At 34.4% G+C, this 24,471-nt stretch overlaps 4 protein-coding genes and 1 long non-coding RNA gene across 8 annotated transcripts; 2 read left to right on the plus strand and 3 right to left on the minus strand.

Moving 5' to 3' along the window:
• Positions 1–421: 421 nt before the first annotated feature.
• LOC116014469 lies at positions 422–1,910 on the minus strand. 2 transcript variants are annotated; one of them, XR_004097396.1, is made up of 4 exons: positions 1,775–1,910; positions 1,423–1,552; positions 859–1,325; positions 422–725 (listed from the first exon to the last, which is right to left on the minus strand). It is a non-coding gene; the product is annotated as an uncharacterized LOC116014469 (long non-coding RNA). The 2 variants fall into 2 exon arrangements; XR_004097395.1 differs by having other exon boundaries at positions 422–1,325.
• Positions 677–1,999, plus strand: LOC116014468 (loganic acid O-methyltransferase-like). The gene is made up of 4 exons (XM_031254529.1): positions 677–750; positions 827–1,142; positions 1,215–1,573; positions 1,651–1,999. The coding sequence occupies exons 1-4, from the start codon at positions 700–702 to the stop codon at positions 1,996–1,998; spliced, it is 1,074 nt and encodes a 357-aa protein (XP_031110389.1). The 5' UTR covers positions 677–699; the 3' UTR covers position 1,999.
• A 323-nt stretch (positions 2,000–2,322) lies between these two features.
• LOC116014370 lies at positions 2,323–4,809 on the minus strand. 2 transcript variants are annotated; one of them, XM_031254416.1, is made up of 8 exons: positions 4,645–4,809; positions 4,074–4,436; positions 3,785–3,856; positions 3,564–3,631; positions 3,291–3,441; positions 3,000–3,080; positions 2,797–2,886; positions 2,323–2,668 (listed from the first exon to the last, which is right to left on the minus strand). In XM_031254416.1, the coding sequence occupies exons 2-8, from the start codon at positions 4,326–4,328 to the stop codon at positions 2,609–2,611; spliced, it is 777 nt and encodes a 258-aa protein (XP_031110276.1). In that variant the 5' UTR covers positions 4,329–4,436; positions 4,645–4,809; the 3' UTR covers positions 2,323–2,608. The 2 variants fall into 2 exon arrangements, with proteins under 2 accessions (XP_031110276.1, XP_031110277.1); XM_031254417.1 differs by lacking the exon at positions 4,645–4,809 and having other exon boundaries at positions 4,074–4,512.
• Positions 4,810–8,516: 3,707 nt separating this feature from the next.
• LOC116014002 (protein PIN-LIKES 2-like) lies at positions 8,517–10,823 on the minus strand. 2 transcript variants are annotated; one of them, XM_031253981.1, is made up of 2 exons: positions 10,677–10,823; positions 8,517–10,391 (listed from the first exon to the last, which is right to left on the minus strand). In XM_031253981.1, the coding sequence occupies exon 2, from the start codon at positions 10,205–10,207 to the stop codon at positions 8,825–8,827; it is 1,383 nt and encodes a 460-aa protein (XP_031109841.1). In that variant the 5' UTR covers positions 10,208–10,391; positions 10,677–10,823; the 3' UTR covers positions 8,517–8,824. The 2 variants fall into 2 exon arrangements, with proteins under 2 accessions (XP_031109841.1, XP_031109840.1); XM_031253980.1 differs by having other exon boundaries at positions 10,528–10,804.
• Positions 10,824–21,577: 10,754 nt separating this feature from the next.
• LOC116013776 (heavy metal-associated isoprenylated plant protein 21-like) lies at positions 21,578–23,732 on the plus strand. The gene is made up of 3 exons (XM_031253704.1): positions 21,578–21,786; positions 22,004–22,079; positions 23,212–23,732. The coding sequence occupies exons 1-3, from the start codon at positions 21,715–21,717 to the stop codon at positions 23,502–23,504; spliced, it is 441 nt and encodes a 146-aa protein (XP_031109564.1). The 5' UTR covers positions 21,578–21,714; the 3' UTR covers positions 23,505–23,732.
• Positions 23,733–24,471: the final 739 nt, after the last annotated feature.

The raw sequence follows: 24,471 nt of genomic DNA on the forward strand, positions 1-24,471 counted from the left end.
CAAATCCACCCCCAAGGCAAGTTACTACAATATGAAGAAATCTCCCTTTTTCCTTCTAACTTCGAAAGTTGTGGTTATCCTCAAAAAAGCAACCATTTTAATATGACATAATACTTTGTTTTTTTCTTTTCTTTTTCTTTTTAAATAAATTGCTAGATGGATTGCAAGCTTGCATTAAATGTAAGTTTAAGCTCGATAAAATTTAAATTTTCTATGCAAAATGTGACACAGTATGGTCCAACTCTCAATCTCCATCACTTGCCTTCTTTAGTACCACATACCAACACAAACCTCTTCTCCGTCAGCTATTTTTGTCTCTTAGCACTCCCCTGAGAGAACTATCTTTTCTTTTATTTCTCATTTATCCAATCGGTAGAAGTATGTACATACTCACAAAGATTCCTAGTATACAACCAATTAATCTTCAAACATTGTTAGGGTTTGTCTCAAGCATTTTTCAATAATGAATTGTTGGTCCCCTATGAAACTTGATGTAAGCTTTGCATTATTTTTTGTTTTTCAAATAATGAAAATTGATGGCAAAAGAATCTAATGTCCGATCACCCAACTCCACTACGCGACATTGGTATCACTGGGCACAAAGATTGCATTCTATATAGTGTAAGAGCCTCAAGCCATAACACAGCAAAAGGCAAAATGGATCATAAGATGACCAATGAGCCTGCATGCAAAATCCACATGAACGGTGGTGATGGCCCTGAAAGCTACACAAAAAATTCCAAGTACCAGGTAGCATAAATTCATGAATTTTCTGGAAAATTTCATGACATGTAAGTTGATCATGTTTTTTTTTTTTTAAATGCAGAAACAACTAGTGAATTACTCAAAGCAACTCACCATTGAGCTAATTGAGCAGCATCTTGATGTTGAAAGCTCTTGCTTCGACCCCTCTAAACCGTTTCAAATGGCAGATTTTGGCTGTTCTACGGGACCAAACACGTTCATGGCAGTGCAGAACATTTCTGAAGCAGTGCAGCGAAAATACTGCAAGAAATGGCAGGAGGAATCGGGGATACCAGAGTTTCATGTCTTCTTTAATGATCTCGCTGAGAATGATTTCAATGTTCTGTTCAGAAACATGCCTACTAACCGCCCTCGCCATTTTACTGCTGGGGTACCCGGTAAGGAACTCAATCTTTCTTGCATGGAACGAATGAAAGGATGATTACTTTGTTGGATTTCATATGTTCCAGGTTCCTTCCATGGCCGCCTTTTTCCGAAGGGCTCCCTGCATCTCGGGCACTGCTCTTGCGCGCTTATGTATCTCTCGAGGCTCCCTAAGGAAATCGTGGATAAAAACTCCCCTGCTTGGAACAAAGGCAGAATTCACTACAGCACCCCGGGAGCAGCAAAAGAAGTCAAGGAGGCTTATTCGGCTCAGTTCAGACAAGACGTGCTTACCTTTCTGGATGCACGGGGAGATGAACTCGTTCCTGGAGGTTTAATGGTGATCATAGTAATCGGGATTCCTGATGGCGTCCTTCCCTCCGAGTGTGGCATGGGTATGAATACCGCCATTCTCGGATCCTGCCTGCAGGACATGGTGAATATGGTAATTGCTGTATATTTGTAAACTCGAAACCAATCATATATATAGTTTTAAAGATACAGGCAATCGATAATATGCAGGCAAGAATACCAGAAGAGGATTTCGATTCATTCAACCTTCCAATGTATCATACATCTCCTACAGAATTTGAAGCACTGATAAAAGAAAACGGATTGTTTGATATCGTGAAGTTTGAGAGGTTACCTAATCCATTTACAAAGGAAGCAGCAGCAGATGTCGAAAGGGGTATTTTACTCACAAGGGCTGTTTTCCAGGGACTAATCGAGGATCACTTCGGGAAAGACATCATAGAGGATTTCTTCAAACTTTACTCGAAAAAGCTAGCTGCAAATCCAATGGTGTTTCATGAGAAATATCGCCAAGAAGGCAGTTACTTTGTGTTTCTGAAGCGAAAAATTGCAGATTAGAGAACAGAAGTATATCATTGCATAGACTGTAATAAGCAAACCTCGAAACATTTGACAACGGTTGCTGAAATAAAGAAACAATGCAAGTAAACTTAACTCGAGTTTCAAATATGACAGCTATGGCACTTGCCAAATATCGCCTGGTTTCTGTGATACAGTCTTCTCTGCATATGGCTTAATAGATGAATCCCAGAAATATTACAGCTTTATACTATTTTTAAATAATAAATGATGACTTTATATAAATTTAAATCATAAGACCAAGCAAACAATAAAAATCTAGATATAAACAGGCTAGAAAGAATCAGATCTTGTAAAGTTAACAATAGTGATTATGTTATTTCCTTGTACAAGAACATGTTAGATTTCACAAGACAAGATCAAGAAGTAGAGGGCACTCTATTGAAATGTCTGCAATGTTAAATTAGAAGAATTTGCTTTTATATCAGACTCTTTCAGGAAGGTGTCCTGATTGCTCATCACCTGAAGCCAATATGTACAATGAGATGATTTCAAACACATCCCAAAACTAGAATTAGCATAACCGAAACACAGTTCAATCCAAGTTTTTCGTGGCGTTGGCTCATAACGATGATACAGGTTGCTATTGTCAGTAAACATGACCAAGACGTGATTGAGGTTGCTGCAACGGTAATTCATTCTCTTCATCCTAGCAAATACAAAAGAGGCAGATAAAACCGTATAAAGATAAAAGCTGGATTGATTCAATAACCTTACACAAGGAATCAACTGAACTTGTTCAGAAAATAACGAGAGAAATTGCCCTACTAAACTCACCTCAGTGTTTCTCCGTCGTCTGATTACAGTAAAAGCCTTTACCATGACATATATCGGCAATAGAATTCCAATAGCTCTCAGCACCAATAACTGGGAAGAAAAAAAAGAAAAGAAAAAAGAAGCACATTACACATAATTCCATGCATCGATGCATGTAAATGGTGTTATGTTTCTTTTCAAATAACCTAAACTATACCACTTACTGTGAACAGTGTAATTGAGTAGTCTCCAGCTCCATAGATGATGATTGGTAGAGTATGACGTAATATTAGAAGCAGCATGAACTGCATAAACAGTAAAATAGGACAGCAAAATTCTGTTTTCAAAAAAAAAAAAAAAAAGGACAGCAAAATTCAATTATAACAAGTCTAAGACCTCTAATGAGAATAATGAGGACTGGATCTCATGGCAAGAGAAATCATGAAGTTATCTAATTCAGTTAATAGTTGTGTGTGTGTGTGTGAGAGAGAGAGAGAGAGAGAAAGAGAGAGTACAATTATAGCTACTACTCGACAGCATATCAAACTCCTTGGAGTGTATCCAGAATACTCGTCATATTCTGGATCCATAAAATTGTGTTCTGTAGAAACCACTGTTATGAATTGAGGATTGTGAAGGTCTCTCCCAGAAATATACCAATTTTCTCTATAAAAAAATAGCAAATGAAGAAAAACATATAGCTCTTATCAGCTAAGGAAAAAGAAACCATAATATCTTCACAGATACAAAAATAGAAGCAATTCAATGAATTTCAGTTAAATACATACCTTAAGTTCAATGGAATCCCACCACAATGAAATAAAGGAGGCGGCGCTGTAAAACCTGGCTTGAATTGCTGCAAATTCATGTTCAAATGAAACTATAAATTGAAACAAATATAATTTTAAAGGGAATACAGAACAGGAATAAAGGTGGAAGCTTTAAATTGTGTTGAAGTTGGGAACAAAATCTAAGCATTTTATTGGATCAACCATGTTGAAAGACAGACCTGGTGGCAAATTTCACAGATTGTGTTCCCCTTCTCGTTACACCATCGCTGTGCACATCTGCGGTGGACATACTGCACACACAAAAGCTACATTGAACTCTTGACCTAAAACCGAAGAGAGGACGTCTATAGTTGTGTGCCTCTAAATTCTAGAATATAATTAATCATTGTAATTTGTTAGAGTAGCTTGATCAGGTGCAAGATGATAACTTCCCAAGTCACTTACAACTATTGCAAGAGCAGAAGGAAGCATTTTGTGAGGCCACAAAAAAATCAGGCATTTATTTACCTTCAAGCTTCCACGGCAAGAACATGGTATCTCCATGTTTAAATCTTCATCTTCATCATGGCAAATCCTACACTCTACCAATTTCCTTGGTGATGATCCTACATCAATATCCAACCTATGGGAACTAATACCGCTACTCATATTTTCAACATCAGCGGATGGAGCACGCTGTGAGAGGTTTTTACTCTGAATAGCAGCTTCTAGGGTGGACTCAGTTAGCAACCATCCCACCGGCAATGGAAAACGGTCTCCCATTCTTCAAACAAATACAAAGAATGGCTTTTGACAGGATCTTGGAAACTTGAAAAAAATAAACCTAGACTTCTGAGATGAATATTTGAGAGAAGTTCCAATCAAGTTACCCTGCATTCCAAAGACATTCCAAAGTAAAAGTGCTATTAGCTGACATTCTGATAAGGTAAGAGGACAATATGTTGAGAAACAAGAAGGGTTCACAACCCCAACCAAGTTGGTCTGTTGTTGGCTTGATAACAACAAAGTTCCAAGTTCGACTCACAATGAGAACAACTTAATTTGAGCCTATCAGCTATGAGCAACTAGACTCGCTTACCTCCTTGTAATCGTTTGCCAACAAGATCAATAAGGCAGGGTTTACCCGTGTACACCTTCAGGTACGAGTTTCTCTCGTTGCCCAAAAAGAAGGGTTAACAAATACAAATTCTAAGATTCAAAATTAACCAAAGGGAAAAACTTTACACCATGATCAGAGAAAAGGAAATAATAGCAGCTCAACTCACAATTTAACCAGGAAAAAAAGCACAAAAAGAACCACCTTTTTTGTCAATTAGATACAGACAATAGAGCTTTCAAAAAAGATACAGACAATAGAAAACAAAAAGTAAACATGGACATTTGAAGAAGTACAAATCAGGGCATTAAGGGAATACTTACAAGAACTGGATTCGGATGGTATTTCTGCAAGAGAAGGAATGTAATCTCTATTTTCTAATCTATCCCAAACCTATCCGCTCACTCTTTCTTCAATTCATTCTTTGCTTATTTGCGACTTCGTTGCCATTTTTTTCTGAAAATGGGTCTCACTATACTGCTCCCACCATTGATATTATTACCCAATCATATATACACAAAGATGTCTCTTTTCTTCATGTCTTCCACTTTCCACACAGAGAAGAAGTGGAGAGAGAGTCCAACGAACGGCAAGGCACACCGCGCTGCCCACGACGCTTCTCCACTCGCTATCTTTCCCGATTTTAGCGTTCTAATTTTATTGGACGTGGAGTCTTTCTTGTCTTGATTTTCTCATGAGCTTTCTTCTGTTTTCGTGAGTTCATGGCGTGATTTTTGTGGGATTTTTTAGTTGGTAATTCATGAATCGTTGATGGGATGAGATTACATCGGTCGTTGAATTAAGTCGGAGATAAATGCCATGTGTCAAGAAAATTTAACGGAAAAAAAAAAATGAGGAGCATTCCTGCCGTGAAAGTCGATCTTGTACAACATGCAAATATCCTGCGTACTTAGTCCTAATATTGACCACCATTTTCTTTCTGAGAATGGAGACGACATGTTGGGGTTACTAAGAATGTTAGGTTAGATATGATATTATCCCGATTATGAACTTAATTTAAGGATCTTCAATGTTGGCAAGCAAACCATGGGATACTAACTCTATTAATATTTAAACAAAATCATAATTTTCATTCCTCAATTTTAGGTAGTGACTTTACGTTACGAATTGTCAAGTGACTTTTTTTGTCTCTCAATATTATGTATGTGTAGTGATTTTTTTCATTTTTAATGATTTGAGAAGTAATTTTTTTTTATCATTAATGATTTGCAAAGTGGTTTCAATCACGAGTGTAGCTATAATTTCATAGGTAGGAAATCGTCTCAAAATGGTTTTCATCCTTCAATGATATGAGAAGTGGTTTTTTTAATGAAGTAGTGAAGCCATTATTTCATAGGTAGAAAATAATCCCAACATGAATGGGCAAGTGGTGAAACATGATGATACTTGAAAATCATGAATTTAATTCTTATCAACACCATTTTGGTCTCTTATGGAATATATATTTAATATATGGAATCTCTATAAATTAGGCAGTCTTAGAATTTAATTAGGTAGGCATATGGAAACTTGTTTCCTATTTGAAGTCTTCTAGCACTTATTCAGAAACTTTCTCTTTACTTTAGTAACATAGTATCAGAGACTTTACTATAATTTTTTTGCTATGCTGTCATCACTCGCTTGAGCATCACGCGCCGCCATCCTCGATCTGCTGCCACTCTCCTACACGCTGGCGCGTGAGGCTCCTCCAACGTCTGGAAAACATTTTGGTCAACTGCTCTTGGGTTGCATAAGTTTGTTTGCATCGGATCTAGACTTGGTTTGGACCATTGTGTTGTCTTTGATTTTTTGCTTCACGATCACTTTGTCTCCTACACATTCAAGCTTGAATTTTGTGTACTTGTGATCTGTTTCCTTTTTTTTTTTTTTGGATATGGTTGAGTCTGATGCATCTGCCAAATTGACCTTGATCTCTGCTAATGAGTTTGCTGAGTTGGAGTCTGTTGCTTGTTTTAGTGTTGTCATCCCTTTTTTATGCTCATTGTCATTTGGGACATGCTTCCACCTTTCGTTGGTAAAGAATTTTGTGTCTTCCGGTTTGGAGTTTGTCTTCTTTACCTTGTGTGTCCAAGCTTGTTCGGTCCACTTTGTGGTCACCCGGAGTTTGCCTGCGGTATTGATGGCGTTCAAGCTTTCGTTTGAAGGAGAATATCCAATCCCAAGCTTGTTCGGTCCATTTTGAGCTCACCCGATTGTCTATGATATTGGTGGCGTGCAAAGCTCTTTTTTTTTTTTTGACAACCAAATATGCATACTTATCATTAGTTCAAATCGTAAGGTACATCAATACAATGAGGGGGAATGTGATCCCAAGAACATCGGTCAGACTGAGAGCCTGCCGCCCTCGCCAACGAGTGATTGGCGTGCAAAGCTTTTGTTCAAAGGGAGTGTTCTAAATGAGGTATGAGTTTGTTGTTTTTGAGTTATTTTATGAGTTAGAGTTATTTAGTTATTTTGGTACATCAGTTATTTGTGTAATAAGTTGGGAATGATTAATATCTATGCTCCAACTTGAGGGGGAGTGTTATGGAATATATATTTAATATATGAAATCTCAATAGATTAGGCAGTCTTAGAGATTTAGGTAAGTAGGCACATGGGTTGCAAAAATCGCGCCTAGGCGCTAGGCGACGCCTGACCACGTTGAGGAAGGTCCGAATTGGCCTCCTAGGCGGCGCTAGATCGCCTAAGCGACCACGTAACGGCATTTCGTTTTGTTTTCTTTTTTAAATGTTCAAATCGCAGACCAAATGCCTTTCGCAGACTAGATTCGTAGAGGCAGTTGTAGTCTCGCAGACCAGAGTTCGCCGATCGACCTCCGTCATCTGTTGTATTCCAGTCAGCGACTGCTACAACTGTGGACCAGAGGCAGTCGCAGAGGTTATCGCAGTCTCGTAGACCAAAGTTCACCGGTCGCCCACCCCCGCAGACCAAAGTTTGCACGTCACCACTGCTGACGTGAGAAAATTGATGGCGAGGTTGGAGGTCACCGGTCTAGAGGTTGGAGGTTGCCGGCAATAGATGCTATAGCGAGATTCCGAGATCTGTGAGATAACGTTTGAAATTTCATATCAGATCTTTGAGATTTCATATCTGTGAGAGATCTGCCCCCGCCCTTAGCTTCCCCTTATTAAATTAAAAAAAAAATAGAGGGCACCTACCGTCTTTTTTAACCTTGGGTAGGCATATGGAAACTTGTTTCTTATTCGAAGGTTTTGTATTCTCTTTTCTATATGACAACATATTCAAAAATCTTTTCTTTACTGTCATAACATGATCAAATCTATTGTGCAAGATTTTTCTAGTGAAGTTTATGAGTTATTACATAAGAATGTCTAAAATAGTAGTTGTTGATACAAAAGGGTATGGATGCATGGCTTGATATGAAAAATGTTATTTTTTTTTATAATGGGGCAGTAAAAATATAAAACTTTTTGGCCCTATTTGGTAAATGGCTGTTAGCTGATTGGGTAAAAAGGTATGATTAGTTGATAACATTAACTGAGGTATGATTAGTTGATAACATTAACTGATTGTAAAAAGTTGTTTGATAGATTAGCTGTTTGGTATAATTCTTTTTTCAAAAAGCTAACTGAAAATGTTACTTTGAGTAGCCTTTTATATTTTAGTATTTTGGAGTTACAAAAAACTTATTAACTAAACAATTAATAGTGGTCAAATAAGCCAAAATTGACTGATAGACTGATTATTTACCAAACAGGGCCTTTGTCTTCTCGAGAACGAATAGATCCAGAACTTTAAAAAGATACGGAGTATCAACTTAGTAATTAAAATATTTTTTCTTTAAAGGACAATCAAAAGGCCATGCCAAATTGCCAATATTCCATCTGCTTTTTATTTCCTAGAGGAAAGCACTTTAAAACTTGAAGGATTACTGCAGATATGCAGATGCTTTCATCCTCAATCAAAAGCTCAGACTCAAATTCACAAACAATGCAACTCATATCTATCATACTCATCCCACAAATATTACAAATGCCCTACTTGCAGGGAGGAAATACAAAGATTTCATTGCCATACTGAATGCACTGCAAGTAGTAGAAACATTATTACAAAGAATCGATTATATGGCGATAACAACACAACACAGAGCCATATGTTGTCGAAACAGACCTCAAATTTAAGACAGCAGTAGCTTGAAATAGACAATCAGGTATATCGATAGAGACAACAATGCGAGCACATGCTGCCAGAAGAGAAGTGCAGAGGCTTCACTGACCGAATAATTTCTGAGTCGAGCGACTGCTCCCAGCAGGATGGCAGTCGGAGTTGTGTACTGCAACAAGAGCACAAAACGGTACATTTGGTTGTCGGGGATCAAAATGTTCGCCTTATCAGCCAAAGTAACCACCCCGATTCCCAACAATGGGAGCACCAGGAGTCTTGCAACGATGATGCCAACTGTGGTGCGAATGCCAAGTCTAGATTCATTAGGACCCTCGGCAAGCATTCCTCCCAGAATAAGCATTACTGAAGGAACCATAGCTTGAGCCATTATTTCCAGACTGTCGGTGAGGAAGGAAAGAGGCGCATCATCACCATAGACAAAGGATTTGACTGGTGGAATCATTCCGACGATAAAAGCTAGCAATGTAGCAAACGTTGGGGGCTGGAGGACGTGCTGAATTGGGGTTCGCTCTGCAACAATTCTTATCTTTCTCACCACCCGTGGCTCCACCAAACATCTAATTGATTTTGGACTTGGGGGTGCTTCCTCCACCGAAGATCTATTTGGAGCTGCTGCCTCCAAGAAATCGGGATCTGGGATAGAATTTTGTGAGATACTAGAAGCACTAGTAAAAATCCTTGCAACAAATGGTGTCTTGCAATGTACAGTTTCGTTTTCTTCCATTCCAGGCCACTCGGCCTCCAGAAGAAGTGGCCTACTCAGATCATTCGCAGGTGGCAAATGTTCCTGAATCTCGAGACCTTCCTCAACAACTTCATAATAGTCCAGTGGGGGCTCCATCATGTGATAAACAAGAGTATAAACAAGAAGCACCGCAATCCACTGGGAGAAAGATACATAAGCCACACCATTACTATGACAATCTGGACCAAAAATATTATCCTCACTATGACAAATAGATCCAACAATCGCAAGGGGCAGATTGCCCGTGTTCCCAAATGCAGTTGCAATAATTGTGAACCTGTTGAATTCTGGTGGCGTCCTGCATATCTTCGTCACCAGGTACCCCAACAAACAACCAATTGCAATACTTACAATCACATTCACCGGTATGAACCACCACCGCATAAAATTCTTGAGAGTAATAGCCTCCCCAAGGTGAATAAATATGGTACAAGGCAAGAATAGAGCAAAGACAAGCTTGCAGAGAAGCTTGAAAGTAGCTTTGGGAACAATTTTGGTCTTTGGGTGGGCCAGAATTAGACCAATTACTGTCAAACAAATAAGTTTCAACAGTGGCAAAATAGCATACACTAGATATGCATATGCTCCACCATCTGTATAAGCAGAACTTTTAGCATACACTGATTCCATTTTCAAGCAATCCAGCAAGCGATCCTGAAAATCCTCCTCACTCTAAAGTCTAAACCACTTCAATCCTAATCAAGATCAAATCTTTACAAAAATGGATCTCTAAAACTTCACTTTATCAGATTGGCTCGCATCAAATAATCTAGAGACAGTACCAATCATCACCTCACAGCTCGGTAAGTAAACCCTGGAAAATTTTCAGGAACCCAGATTTGATTCTAGAATAACAGCACCAAAATTGAATTGAACACTAGAGATTACCAAAATATAAACAGAAAATATATAGCATGATTTAAAGAGAGCAAAATACAAGAAAGCAATACTTCTCTTATTGCAGAATTCTGGAACCAACTTCTCTTATGCGGATTCCATATTATTATCTCTCTCTATAAGTAAATATCTATATGTATCTAGAGAGAGAGACAGAGAGAGACGGACATAGAAGGTAGAATATGCCAGTGAAAAATATTACCCCTACTCCCAAATTCTACTCCCCGGGGAAGCCTGAACAAGTGTAGTTGAGGATGAACAAGGCAAAGGACAGAGGTAAGATGAAGACGATGAAGTTTGATAGTTTCATAAGCCAAGCAGATGTGACAGAGTTGTATTCATAATTCATGCTTTGTTTTTTACCCCCAACAACAAATCATTATATATATATATATATATAAACAAAATTGCTAAATTTCCAGCTCATTTTAGTCCATAAAATTTGAAATCCGTCAACATAATATTATATAATAATTCCTTATCAGAAATTCTAGTTTTTCTTATCATTCCTTATTTATGACTAAAATTGACAAAATATTCAAAATATGATTCCATTCCTTATTATACACGGAAATTAATGAAATATTTTATTCAATTCCATTCCATTCCTGTATGGATTCAAATTACTATACATGGATTGTCAAAAAAAAAAATTACTATACATGGAAATTAATTGCGTATTTTTTTTATTTTATATTTGTAAACAATCAAATTACTATATGATGTATATTATAGTATTCAAAAAAAAAATATTACTATATATTATGTTAATGTACGTAATTGAATTCCTCTCATGATAATATTTAAAAAAAATAAAAATTCCAACAATTAAATTACGATATGATCTATATTTTAGTATTAAAAAAATATTACTATATTATATTAATGTACGTAATTAAATTCCTCTCATGATAATATTCAAAAAAAAAAAATTCCAACAATCAAATTACTATATGATGTATATTATAGTATGCAAAAAAAATTACTATATTATGTTAATGTACGTAATTAAATTCATCTCATGATAATATTCAAAAAAATAAAATTTCCAACAATCAAAATACTATATGATGTATATTATAGTATTAAAACAAATATTACTATACTATGTTAATGTACTATAATATAGATTAGTATCTTCCATATTTTATTTCCATTTAGTGTATATATATATATATATATATATATATATATATAAAACGATGCATCACCTTGGGATCTATCAATTTAAAATAAAGAAGAAGAAGATATAATAGAACTAAAAGAAATAAACTTTCATTAAATTACTAAATTAGTTAAAAACATATCATAGATCTACAAATATCGCACCACAAAGTCAATTATGGACTGATTATTTAAATTATGATCTAGAGAGGTTTTGATTGTGCTACATTTATGGGTTGGAAAATATTTAGAAACAAAACTAAATGATTCCATACGTCTATTTACTATTTATGATAACAAACAAAAGGTTAAGGCAAAAACTTGTGTTGAGACCATCTCATGGGTCTCAAATTCGTGAGACTGGTCGGATCTTTAATTAATGAGGTCAAAAATCCGACCAATAATCAATTATTTGATCAATTTCTCTTTTTATCCATTTATGTAGAAATATATTATATTAATAGTATTTTGTACAATATGAAAATATATACACTTTTTTTATAGAATTGTGATTACTGGCATAATTACACACGTTAATTACTACAATGGTTACTTATTAAAAAAATATTTTAAAATATGTCTAAACTCATACTCTTAATTAAAAAATCAATAATATTTAAAAATTTGCCTAAATATGTAATATAGTTAGTGACTACATTAATCCATATAAATTTAGAAATTAAATTCTTTTAATTTGTAAATGTAATTTTCTTAATTATAATTAATAAAATGTAAAATATAATTAAAAATAAAATTATAAAATTAATAAAATATGTGTTCATACATATTTATATTTTTAAAAATACATACATACATATACTTATGCACTATATTTATCATAAAAAATTAAAATGCTATTTTTTTCAATTTCTAAATTTAATTATTTTAATTATAATATATCGATATAAATTATAATTACAAAAATTATATTATAGAATTTACATACATATATATTAATAAATATTATTTGTATATACACTATATTACACAATTATATAAGAAAATGCGTCTGATCAGAGTTTAAAATCACATATACAAAATTTAAAATTTACATTTTTTAATTCTAAGTATAATTTTCTTAGTTATTATTCATATTGTTAGAAAGTATAATATATATGAAATACGATTAGGAATAATTCAATTTTATTATGTAAAATTTTCTCTATAAATTTATCTAAATATGTACATGATTAGAGATTATATTAATTATACAAAAAAAATTTAATTTTAATTTTAATTTTGTATGCTATGATAATAGATACTTCACCAAATTTATGAAAATTCAACTATATTATTATATTGTACATTTTAATATATTTTCATTTTTTAAAATTTTTATTTAAATTTATAATAAAAAATTCGTGCATTGCACGGATAAAACACTAGTTTTCCTATATTTCTACTGCTCATGAGTCGCAAAAAAGAGGTAAATCAGGAATTATTCAATTAGTTCTCAGATTTCTATTTATTGTATATAAATTTTTTATGTAAGACTTTAATGATCAGTCGAACTAACCTGAACTAGTTGCGCGAAATATATTTTCCTATATTTATATCATATATAATAAAGGGGAATGCAAAATAATAATAATAATAATAATAATAATAATAATAATAATTCGTATTTTTTTTTTCATAATAATATTTGATACAAAATTTAGTTATTTTACTACAGTATTGTTTTGTTAGCTTTTTTCTTTTTAATCTTAAATTGTATTAAAAAAGTCATAATATTTTAATATAATGCCTGGTACAAGTAATATATTTTCTTGATGGAAATGACTGCTTGATTGAATAAATGGATAGAGAAATACTACGTAGCATATAGTAATTTAAGTTTGTTGTACACTTGTAAGAAGTGATATTGACAAAATAAAGCTAGATCAGAAGACGTGAATGATTGAGGTAGCAACGCACATGCATCATCAATAATCACTATCAAATTTGTTGCACATGCCCCATCCAAATGGTATTCACACATGGGTAGAACGCTATTCTGATTTCTGATACTAAAACATCTTGTATTTGATTATTGTTAATGAGAGGCATCGTTGCTCGTGGGACCAAAATTCTTCCCAAGAAAGAGAGCTCACTTGTCACTTAAGCTACCTCATTGGGTTATTTGTTAAATTAGTTGTTAGTTGATGATAGCTACTGACATATAAAATAATTTTATCAAAAAGCTGCTTTGAGCAGCTTTTTGAATTTGTATTTTGAAGCAATAAGTTATTACAAAAAAGCTAATTAATCAAACACTTGTATTGTATGTTTAACCAAGTCAAACAACTAATAGTGGTCAAATAAGTCAAAATTAACTGATAAGCTAACTATGTTGCCTGGACAATATCTTTTCGATTGAATTTATTGTAAAAAAATATTGCAAGTAATCCATTGCCCAAGCTTTTACCGACCGCGCCCCTACCTGATGGAGTGATTGGACCTCGATGTCCATTTTATTAGGAAGGTTTAGTCAAAGAAGAGCGAATAATGGGTCTTGTTGGGCTTAAAAAATGAAAGAATGTAAGGAAGCAAAATATAAAGGGGGTTTAACAATTTGGATTCAAACTCTTCACCTCTCAAATAAACATTATCCAAGCTACATAACTTCTCATAATGGAAGTGCATTAGCCTATACTTATTATGACAAAGGACACTGGCAACAAACTAGTGGGGGCGAGGGACACATGTAAAACTAAAATGAGATGTCAATGAAGACCTCACATACACTTGTGAAGCATCTAAATGGATTTCTACACTATAAATAGGCACATGTCTCCCCTTCAGACATTATGGTTTGATCATTACAGCACTCATGGTTCAATGTTGTTTGGTTTGCACTTCCAACCATTTATCTAGGTTCAATTCCTAGCATGTTCATTATCTTATATTATTTATTCTTTTCATAGTTATCTCATACCCCATTATGTACATTCATACTCGATTTATGTTGGACTACGTCTTAATGACAAAACCCGGCCCCTAGCAAGCTTGTGCCAACCGTAGTCATGCTTATCTTGCAATCGTTATATCGTGGACCAGGGTCCACAGTGCATTGTGGATCCTGGTCTGAAACAATGTCGTTTCGATGTTAGTAGACGGCTAGACGCGGACGCGAATGGCTCCAGGGAATTCATTATCTATAATACACAGAATCCTTATCTAGAATACACAGAATGTTTGCTTAGAATACACAAAATATTGACACAAAATACACAGAACTCATCATCCTAACATTCGAATGCACAAACACATCACAACCTGTGTTAATAACATGAATACACAGAATATTGACACAAAATACACAAAACTCATCCTCCTAAACATTCGAATGCAGAAACACATCACAGTATGTGTTACTAATATGAATACACAGAATAGTTGTTTAGAATATACAGAATGATTACCTAGAATACACCGACTACCTAGAATACACAGAACTCATCTCCTAACATTTTGATACGGGGTGCAGAACATTGTGCACCCTGGTGCACGATATAAATTGCCCTTGGGGTTGTCTTGAGCTTCTTCCATTGGATCTCGCTTCATAGGCTTGCCTTCTTGAATTGGGCTGAGCCCAATATCCCATCACTCGTCATTATAAAATAGATATATTAACAAATGTTGGATAATATGGTACATAACAAATTAACAATATTACATATTTAATAAAATCATATAATGTACTCCGTATATTGTCAGTATTCTCAGTAGCATACAAAGAGTTAGTACACTATCAAATATGAATGTGAAATTTATGTACTGTATTTTGATGGGCCAAGGGTGTCTTGAAACTTGATTTAGCAAGACGCCAGGACATAGGATATTGTCTTTATATATGTATTAGGGAAAATGGTCAAATACACCCTCGAACTTTTGCTAAGAAGTCAATTAGACCCTTGAACTTTTAAAAGTTGCAATTAGATCCACAAACTTGTTATTTTGAAGCAATTAAACCCACTAACCTGTTGGTGACCTTTGATTGTAGGTTAATTAGGTTTCCGGCGAACTTCCGGCCAAAATTAGCCACCGGCGACCCTCCTGCATACTTCCGGCCAAACTTGCGATGGAGAAGTCCAGCCAAACTGGTCGTAATCTCCATCGACCAGAGGTCTTCTTCCCTGGCAGAACGCGCCGACGGCGATCTTACGGTCGCCTGTGACTAATTTTGGCCGGAAGTTCGCTGGAGGGTTGCCAGAAACCTAATTGACCTGCAATAAAAGGTTACCAACAGGTCAGTGGGTTTAATTGCTTCAAAATAACAAGTTTGTGGATCTAATTGCAACTTTCAAAAGTTCAAGGGCCTAATTGACTTCTTAGCAAAAGTTCGAGGGTGTATTTGACCATTTTCCTATGTATTATTGTTTGGTGATTGATTGAAATAGTGGGCCAGCAATGATCAATTATTCAATGATGGCTGCTTGTTGAAAATCCAGTCATTAATTGGGCCTAGTAAACATGGAAGAATGAATATTTTTAAGAGATATTGGCTGATTTGGCAAATTACGGTGCGGAGATGTGTGGACCATAATAAAATGTACATTTTTAATGTATTAAATGTACATTATTTTTGTACTGAATGTACATTATTTTTATACTATAAAAATAATATACATTCAGTACACAAATAATGTATATTCCCTGAATACAATGTACATTATTTTTATATTGAATGTACATTATTTGATAGTATGGTCCACACAATAATGATTGGGTTGATTTCCAGTAAATTAAAGTTTATTTTAATGTACTATAGATTCATTACCTACAATGGCTACAATATACTAAAAATAGACATTTGGTATATGCCAAAGATCTTGTGATCGAGCAGCACAACTATGTCTTTTCAAATGAGAGGTTTGAGAAAGTATGTATGTCAATAGTACTCAGAAGAAAAAAAGAAAAGACATTTGGTATATTAAAAATGCACATTTTATATACTAAAAATGAATTTGTATGTTAGTGGTTTGCCTAGTCTGCAATATGAACCATGGTTCATGGTATAATTATTTTATGGGTATTGAAGTCATTTTTGCTATTCCATTGATCATGGAGGCACAATAGCGGAAAAGAAAAAAAGGAAAAAGAAATCCCCAAAGAAGAATTAAAGCCAAAGGAAATTATAGGAAAATATTATGTTTATTCCCATTTTCGACTCGTAACTTTCAATCATTATTTTATGAACCATGGTCTACAGCTCTATGGACTATGAATAAAATGTACATATTTAATATACAAAAGGTACATTGTTTGAGTACTGAAGGTATATATTTAATGTACATTATTTAAGTACATTATTTGAATATTGAAGATACATATACATAATAATGTATATTATGTTATTTGAGTACATAAATAAGGTATCTTTAGTATATTAAAAATACACATTTTATTCATGATCTACACAGCTTTGTGGACCATGATCCATAGAAAAATTTACCCCCAACTTCTACTAACACTCTCAAGTTATTGATGTATGTGAACACCACTTTGTTGGGGACCCACGTGATGAAAATAGTCTATTCTATTTATCAGATTAGGGAATAAAATTTAAGAGTATATATACTAGAACTCGAAAGTTATCTCCTTAATATCCATCATGGAATCTTAATCCTTTGTTGCATCGAGCTGTTACATGTTAATTACAGCCTTGCAAAGTTGCAATAAGCATATGATAAGCTAAGGTAGCATGCATGCATGCAGGATTGAAGCATATAGGAATCCCCAGATTCTACCAAATATATAGATAGACTAAGCATAACCAATGAATAGTAGATGGAGTTGATCATGCAATGCCTGCAGGCAGCCTCCTTTTGGGACCAATTCAAGAAAAAAGATAAGGCCAGGGAAAGGAAAGATGCTAGCAGCTAGCTTAAATTAGCTTTTCTTGCTTTTTTAGCGGCTAATGAAAGAAAGAGGAAACAAAACTAGTCTTTTTGGGCCTTATAATAGTCTGATCTTGAAGAAATGAAAGAAGCTTGTAGTTCAAGAGATAATCAAACATACCTTTACACTTTGTACATGCATGCATGGATTCCATTTGAATTTCACTTCTTCAAGGCTCCTCCTGCCTACTGAATCAGGTACCCACATCACCAACTCAAATTCTCAATCACCTTGAGCTAAGACTAAAAAAATCTCGATGTTTCTTTCTCTTTCTAGTTAAAGGTATAATTTTATGATAAAATACAAAGTACTATACGAACTGAGTCTAATAGTGTGAAAATGGTAAATTATATTGTGCACCCGGAGTCACTTACACTTTTAGTTCATTTTTAGTGTATTATAAGAGCTTTACAATGTAGGAGGAAAGAGAGAGGATGAGAGTGATGGTTTGGGTTCTTGCATAATGTGGAGTTTTTTATGGAGTGCCTAAAAAAAAATTCAGTATACATGCATTTAGCATCAGTACTCAATGTGCCGAGACGATAGAATTTTCGTTAATTGGTGGCCACTTTTTTTTTCTCTCTCTCATTTCTCTCTTTCCTTGTTGGACCTAAAAAACCTGAGCAAAAACTTTAAATTTAAATGAACATATAATACACTAAAAATCAACATACATCTTATTAGGTTGAACATGGTTCACGATATAAGCAGGGAGGGAAAAGAATGTGGGCGATCGAGCCTGGGATGGTGGGTTTGCTGCATGGTGAAGCAAAGCCTTTGACCAAACAAACGGCGGATGGAAGTGCCACGTTTGCAAGTCAAAGGACACGTCAGAATAATGGACGTCTCGATCTAGAATACAGTGTGGTATTTTATGGAGAGTACATATTCTTGGTGTGGACCATCGCCTATTCATGGTTGTGTTGTCGCGCAACTCCATTATCTTTTCACATTAATCGCCTTACAACTCTCCTTTTAAAATAAAAAGTTATACTCCGTATTAGTTAGTAAATTAAAAAGGAAAAAATTGTACACCAATAGCTGTTTTATTATTTATTTAATAGAGGCCCATATATAATTGGCATAAAGTCGTCCCACGAAAAATGAAAAAGTAAATCGTTGATATTCGCAGGGCGACGAAGAGAATAATATAAAACTGGGCATTCCAATTATTGAGGCTATTAATACTATATATAAATAAATTGAAAAGCCACACGCACCCAACCCAAACACAAAAACGCTTTTATAACTTTTTTACACCAATTGAAAAATGAGATGGAACAGCTTGTTGGCGGTGATAGCTAATGAGTCATTTCCATTTTTGGTCCTACTGTTATTGGGGCATTGCCAATTTTAGTCTACTTCATTAATTTTTGCCACATTGCGGCCAGTCTTATTTAGTCATTGTCACTTTTAGTCCACCGTTAAAATTTTTGTCAAATGACCGTCCAAAACAGGGGTATTTTGGTCTTTTCATGCTTTGATCATCTCCTTTACCCTTTGTAGTGGTTTTCCTTACACATTTTCATCCAATGAAGAGGTCAAGCGAAAGCCATGGTTTTGTAATGTGGCTCACATGGCTTTCGCCGGACCTTTTTATTGGATTAACAGTGGACTAAAAGTGGCAAGGACTAAATAAGACTGGCCGCAATGTGGCAAAAATTAATGAAGTGGACTAAAATTGGCAATGTCCCAATAACAGTAGGACCAAAAATAGAAATGACTCGATAGCTAATATATTGTGCACAGAATCGTATAAGAAATTGGAAATATTTTTTGAAAAATAATTTTTTGAAAATGACACATTTTAAAAATATATTTAATTTTTTTTTTTTTGTCATTCAATGTCAAAAAATTATCTTTTTTTTTTTGTTTGATTAAAAGTTAAGAAATTGTTTTTTTTTCTGTGTGGTTCATTTTCTTTAAAACGAACATCTTATTTGTTACTCCATCCGTCCCATTTTAAGTATCTGGTTCGGTTAACGATGTTTGACTAAAGTTATTTTTAATTCAATTTTTTATAATATTAAGTTTAGTATTAATATACAAAATTTATATATTTAGAAACTACACTTAAAGTACTATTAAACACAAAAAATTAAATTTAAAAATAAATAAAAATAATAAAGAATATAAACAAAAAAGAAATAATTGGTTTGACCAATGAATAGTAAGTATGACAGATAAAATGAGACATGTGGAATATAATAATAATAAGGGAAAAGGGTCAAATAAACCCTCAAACATTATCCAAAAGTGCAATTAGGCCCTCGAAGATTCAAAAAGTTCAATTAAACACACAAACTTACCATTTTGAGTCATTTAAACCCATACGACCTGTTGTTGAAGGTGACCAAACGGTCATAATTATTCCGGCGGCCGGCGCCGAAATTTCATCTCAAAAATGGCCGGTCGTCTTCTCCACTGGAGAAGACGAACACACTGGTTCGTCTTCTCCTCCCTGGTGAAGATGACCGACCCTGTTCGTCTTCTCACTGGAGAAGACGAACACCTTGGTTCGTCTTCTCCTCCTTCTCCAGGGAGGAGAAGACGAAAGGCCTGTTGTCTTCTCCAGTGGAGAAGACGAACACACTGGTTCGTCTTCTCCTCCCTGGAGAAGACGAACTGGCCGTTCGTCTTCTCCAACTTCTCCAATTGTTGGAGAAGACGAGCGGGCCGGTCGTCTTCTCCCCGATTGGCCATTTTGCGATGAAATTCCGGCGCCGGCCGCTAGAATATTCGCCGGAATAATTATGACCGGTTGGTCACCTTCAACAACAGGTCGTATGGGTTTAAATGACTCAAAATGGTAGGTTTGTGTGTTTAATTGAACTTTTTGAATCTTCGATGGCCTAATTGCACTTTTGAATAATGTTTGAGGGCTTATTTGACCCTTTTCCCTAATAATAATAATATTAATAATAATAATCTAAAAACATAATAAATGTGAATGAAGGTTATACCCCTCATTTATGTCCGTTTTTTCCGTTACGTTTTTTTGTACATTATGCTATAAAAGTTGTACTTCATAATATTTTGGACAAATATACCCCTACAGTTATAACTTCCGTTATCTTTTTCAATATTGTTACTATGCACATGCATCCACCATATATTTTCTTATCTTCTTCAATAATAATAATAATATACACACATTAAATATTAGAGTTATATGTTAGTTATTTTTTAATATATAAATATCCAATTTATAAAAACATTTTACATTATTATTATTATTATTTACTATATTAAAATTTAAATAAATTTAAAATTTTAATACAAAATACTAATATTGGGCACTTATTTTTTGCGCATCGCGCATAAGAAAAACTAGTAATAATAATACGTGGTAATGGTGGTGGTGGTAGTGGTGTGGTACGGTAGTGGGGGTGGTTGTGGTGACGGTGGTGGTGTGGTGGTGGTATTGTAGTTGTGGTGGTGTTGTAGTTGTGGTGGTGGTAATAATAATAATATGAAAACTAACTTAAAAAGGAAGAGGTGAAAAATAAATAATCGGAAAATGTCTTCCGAACAAAATATTAGGAAGACATTTTCTGCTAAATTGAACATTTTCTCCATTGATCTGACCAGATTGAATATTTGCCTTTGACTTCATTTCCCTTGAGTACCGAAACATTAAATCTAAAAAATGACTTCCAAAGACTTTTTTCTGGTTTTTAATCAGACCCTAATAAAATACTATTTTTCAAACAATCTCACTCAAATTGATCATATTGCTGAGTATTGACTTAGTAATCACAAAATTTTAAATTTGACTTATAGTGAGAGACTCGATTCGCCTTCTTAAACCAGGTTACCTATGAGCAACTCTATTGTACACTATCAAATAATAATAGCGAGATTTTGTAGGTTGGCAAAAAAGAAAAAAAAAAAATTAGTGCTTTCATTTTCTGGCAACCTTTTTTGTTTTATAAAGATAGACTACTATACGTACGACGCAGACTGTTCATACATATCCGAAGAAAAGAATTGAAGTCCACCGAACCCGCGCGCAGCACCTAATAACTATAAATACTTGGGATGCAGTAGCAATATTCTGTGTCATGCATATTACAAAACTCAACTCTCTGCCTTTCATTTAAGCTTCTCTTCTTTTTCTTCTTCTTCTTCTTCTTTAACTTAGCTTTTCCGATCAATTATATATATATATTGACGAAAGGGAATTAAAGAAAATGGGTGCCCTTGAGTATCTCTCAAAACTCTGCGCATTTACCACTACAGGAAGCAAAACCAAATCAATGCAGGTATATATGTATATATGCATAGTACGTACTGGATCATCATCTTCCCAGACATCTCATCATCTCCCTCTCGATCGTTATAATACATATAATGTTGTTGTTAATGTTTATATATATATGCATGGTTATGTTACGTTGTTGAGTTAATTCTCATCATATCTTACGTTAGTTGTTGTTGTGCTCTAATCTGGTGATTGATATATGTTTGGTTAACTGGCAGACGGTGGAGATAAAAGTCAAAATGGATTGCGATGGATGCGAAAGAAAAGTCAGGAACGCCATTAAACACATCAAAGGTTAGTTTCTACTATATATCATCCTCATCCGATCCGCCCTATATATATATTTCAACTTCTCCATCTGCTTTATTACTATTTCTTGTTAGTTTCTCATGCAACAATATATGGAGCATATGATTTCTACTTGGAAAAAGATAGTCCAGTAAATAGAGCATGATTTCCCCTAACAAAAAGTCAAGTTTAATTTTAGCTAAGAGCAAATATCATTTTTAGTCCCTCAACTATAATATATGTATCAATTTTGGTCCTTGACTATTAAAATTTTCAAATTATGTGCATGACTATTCAATTTGTATCATATTTGGTCCTTGACTATTAACATTTTCAAATTAGGTGCATGACTATTCATTTTGTATCATATTTGGTCCTGCCGTTAAATTTTCCGGTCAAATTTCTGGCGAAGTCACCGTTGACCGACTAATTTATTTAATTTTTATTTTAAAAATTATTTTAATACTCTGTAACTTTTAAATAAAAAAAACTTAAAAATAAAAAATAATAATAATAAAATAGAAAACACCATTCACCCTCGATGACTTCGCCGAAAATTTGGCCGGAAAATTTAACGGCAGAACCAAATGTGATACAAAACGAATAGTCATGCACCAAATTTGGAAATGTTAATAGTCAATGACCAAAAGTGATACAAATTGAATAGTCATGCACCTAATTTGAAATTTTTAATAGTCAAGGACCAAAATTGATACATGTATTATAGTTGAGGGACTAAAAATGATATTTTCTCTGATAGCTAATACCCTTTTAAGTGACTTTGCCTGTCTCACATCATGGAAGTCCTGTTTCTGATTCCCTGCCTTTATCCATGTTAGTGTTTTCCCATTCAAATGGCATCTAAAATTTTTCCTTATAACCACTTTTAGGCCCAGAGGATCCACTTTCTAATTAATCATGAATCCGCTTTTCTTTTCTTTCTTTTTCCTTTTTAAAAAATTACATTTAATTTGAAAATACAACTTAATTAAACTTCACATTTTTAATTCACTCTATAGTCAACTAGCTGACTTTTTCGTAAATCAAAGTGAATGTATAGAGTCATATTTTTTTTGTGCAATATTGATGGCAGTGTTTGGATGGTGAGAATAATGGAATGCATGTAACGTTTACGCAGGCGTGAAAAACATAGAAGTGAACCGGAAACAAAGCAAGGTGACGGTGCGTGGATTCGTGGAGCCAAACAAGGTGTTGCGGAGGGTAAAAGAGACAGGGAAAAGAGCAGAGTTCTGGCCGTACATCCCATACAACGTAGTGTACTACCCTTACGCCACGCAAGCGTACGATAAGAGGGCCCCAGCGGGCTACGTGAAGAACGTCCCGCAGGCGATTGCTCCCCCCAATGCTACTGAAGAAAAGCTGGCTTTCATGTTCAGCGAAGATAACCCTAATGCTTGTTCCATTATGTGACGACGACGACCCTTCATTTTTAGTTAATTATACTTCTGCCCCCTTAACTTTCATTTGTTAGCACAATGAGGCCGGAATTCTTCTTTTCTTACATCTTCTTCTATATACTTAATTGAGGTTTTAAGATCTATATATGATGTCAAATTAATTGGCAGGCGCAATATAATGCTCCGTTGTAATTGCTGCATTATCGCAAAAGCTATCACTATATAATAAAATTTAATTATATATTACGCAACATATTAAAAAAAATATTATACTATACAACTTTGTTAGGATTAAAGAGAAATGATGATTTTGTAACTAGATGGAACCATTACCATTATTGATGGACTAAGGTGTTAGACTCTAGTAACGTGACAATGTCAAATTAATTTTTGAAAAAAGCCATACTACATCTCATATTGTTTGAAAGATATAACAAGGTACATTGGTATAGAACTAATAGAGGTTTGTTTGTTTGTTTTTTTTTTTTTTTTTTTTTTTGAAATGGATGTAAATATGAAACTTTTGTTTTGTCATCTGTACACTACTTTTATGTTAATTGGCATCTTTTACCGCATCATACATCTTTATGAAATAATAGAATTTTAAATTAAAGTGTATATATACACTGCAAAGTATATATACTGTTTAAAATTTCTTTCCAACTACTTTAGTTTGGTATTTGAAAAAATCATTATCGGGAACACTAGCTATCTAGAAAAGTAGTTAAAATTTTTGAACAATGAAGCCAACAAAGACGGCTCATGATTGCCGACCTTTTCAAACACTAAACGATCAGAACTTTAAAAATATTACAAATCCTAAAATAGTATCTTTCTATCCCCTCTTTTTATTTTGGGGTGGGGGGGAGGGGGGGGGGGTTAAGATCTCTTTATTCTGTTTATTTTTTATTTTAGAAATTGCATTGATGGATTCACTTCTTTAAAAGCCAACCACACTCCCCTCCCACGACAAAAACCAA

The sequence above is a fragment of the Ipomoea triloba genome, chromosome 3, assembly GCF_003576645.1.
Source record: "Ipomoea triloba cultivar NCNSP0323 chromosome 3, ASM357664v1".
Classification (NCBI taxonomy): domain Eukaryota; kingdom Viridiplantae; phylum Streptophyta; class Magnoliopsida; order Solanales; family Convolvulaceae; genus Ipomoea; species Ipomoea triloba.

Coding starts and splice junctions, on each gene's coding strand:
- LOC116014468 (XM_031254529.1), top strand. CDS start 700: ATGAACGGTGGTGATGGCCCTGAAAGCTACACAAAAAATTCCAAGTAC. Junction 751..826: donor CAAAAAATTCCAAGTACCAG/GTAGCATAAATT, acceptor TTTTAAATGCAG/AAACAACTAGTGAATTACTC. Junction 1,574..1,650: donor TGCAGGACATGGTGAATATG/GTAATTGCTGTA, acceptor GATAATATGCAG/GCAAGAATACCAGAAGAGGA.
- LOC116014370 (XM_031254416.1), bottom strand. CDS start 4,328: ATGGGAGACCGTTTTCCATTGCCGGTGGGATGGTTGCTAACTGAGTCC. Junction 3,442..3,563: donor GGGATTCCATTGAACTTAAG/GTATGTATTTAA, acceptor ATTTTTTTATAG/AGAAAATTGGTATATTTCTG. Junction 2,669..2,796: donor GACGACGGAGAAACACTGAG/GTGAGTTTAGTA, acceptor TGTATTTGCTAG/GATGAAGAGAATGAATTACC.
- LOC116013776 (XM_031253704.1), top strand. CDS start 21,715: ATGGGTGCCCTTGAGTATCTCTCAAAACTCTGCGCATTTACCACTACA. Junction 21,787..22,003: donor GCAAAACCAAATCAATGCAG/GTATATATGTAT, acceptor GTTAACTGGCAG/ACGGTGGAGATAAAAGTCAA. Junction 22,080..23,211: donor CGCCATTAAACACATCAAAG/GTTAGTTTCTAC, acceptor ACGTTTACGCAG/GCGTGAAAAACATAGAAGTG.
- LOC116014002 (XM_031253981.1), bottom strand. CDS start 10,207: ATGGAATCAGTGTATGCTAAAAGTTCTGCTTATACAGATGGTGGAGCA.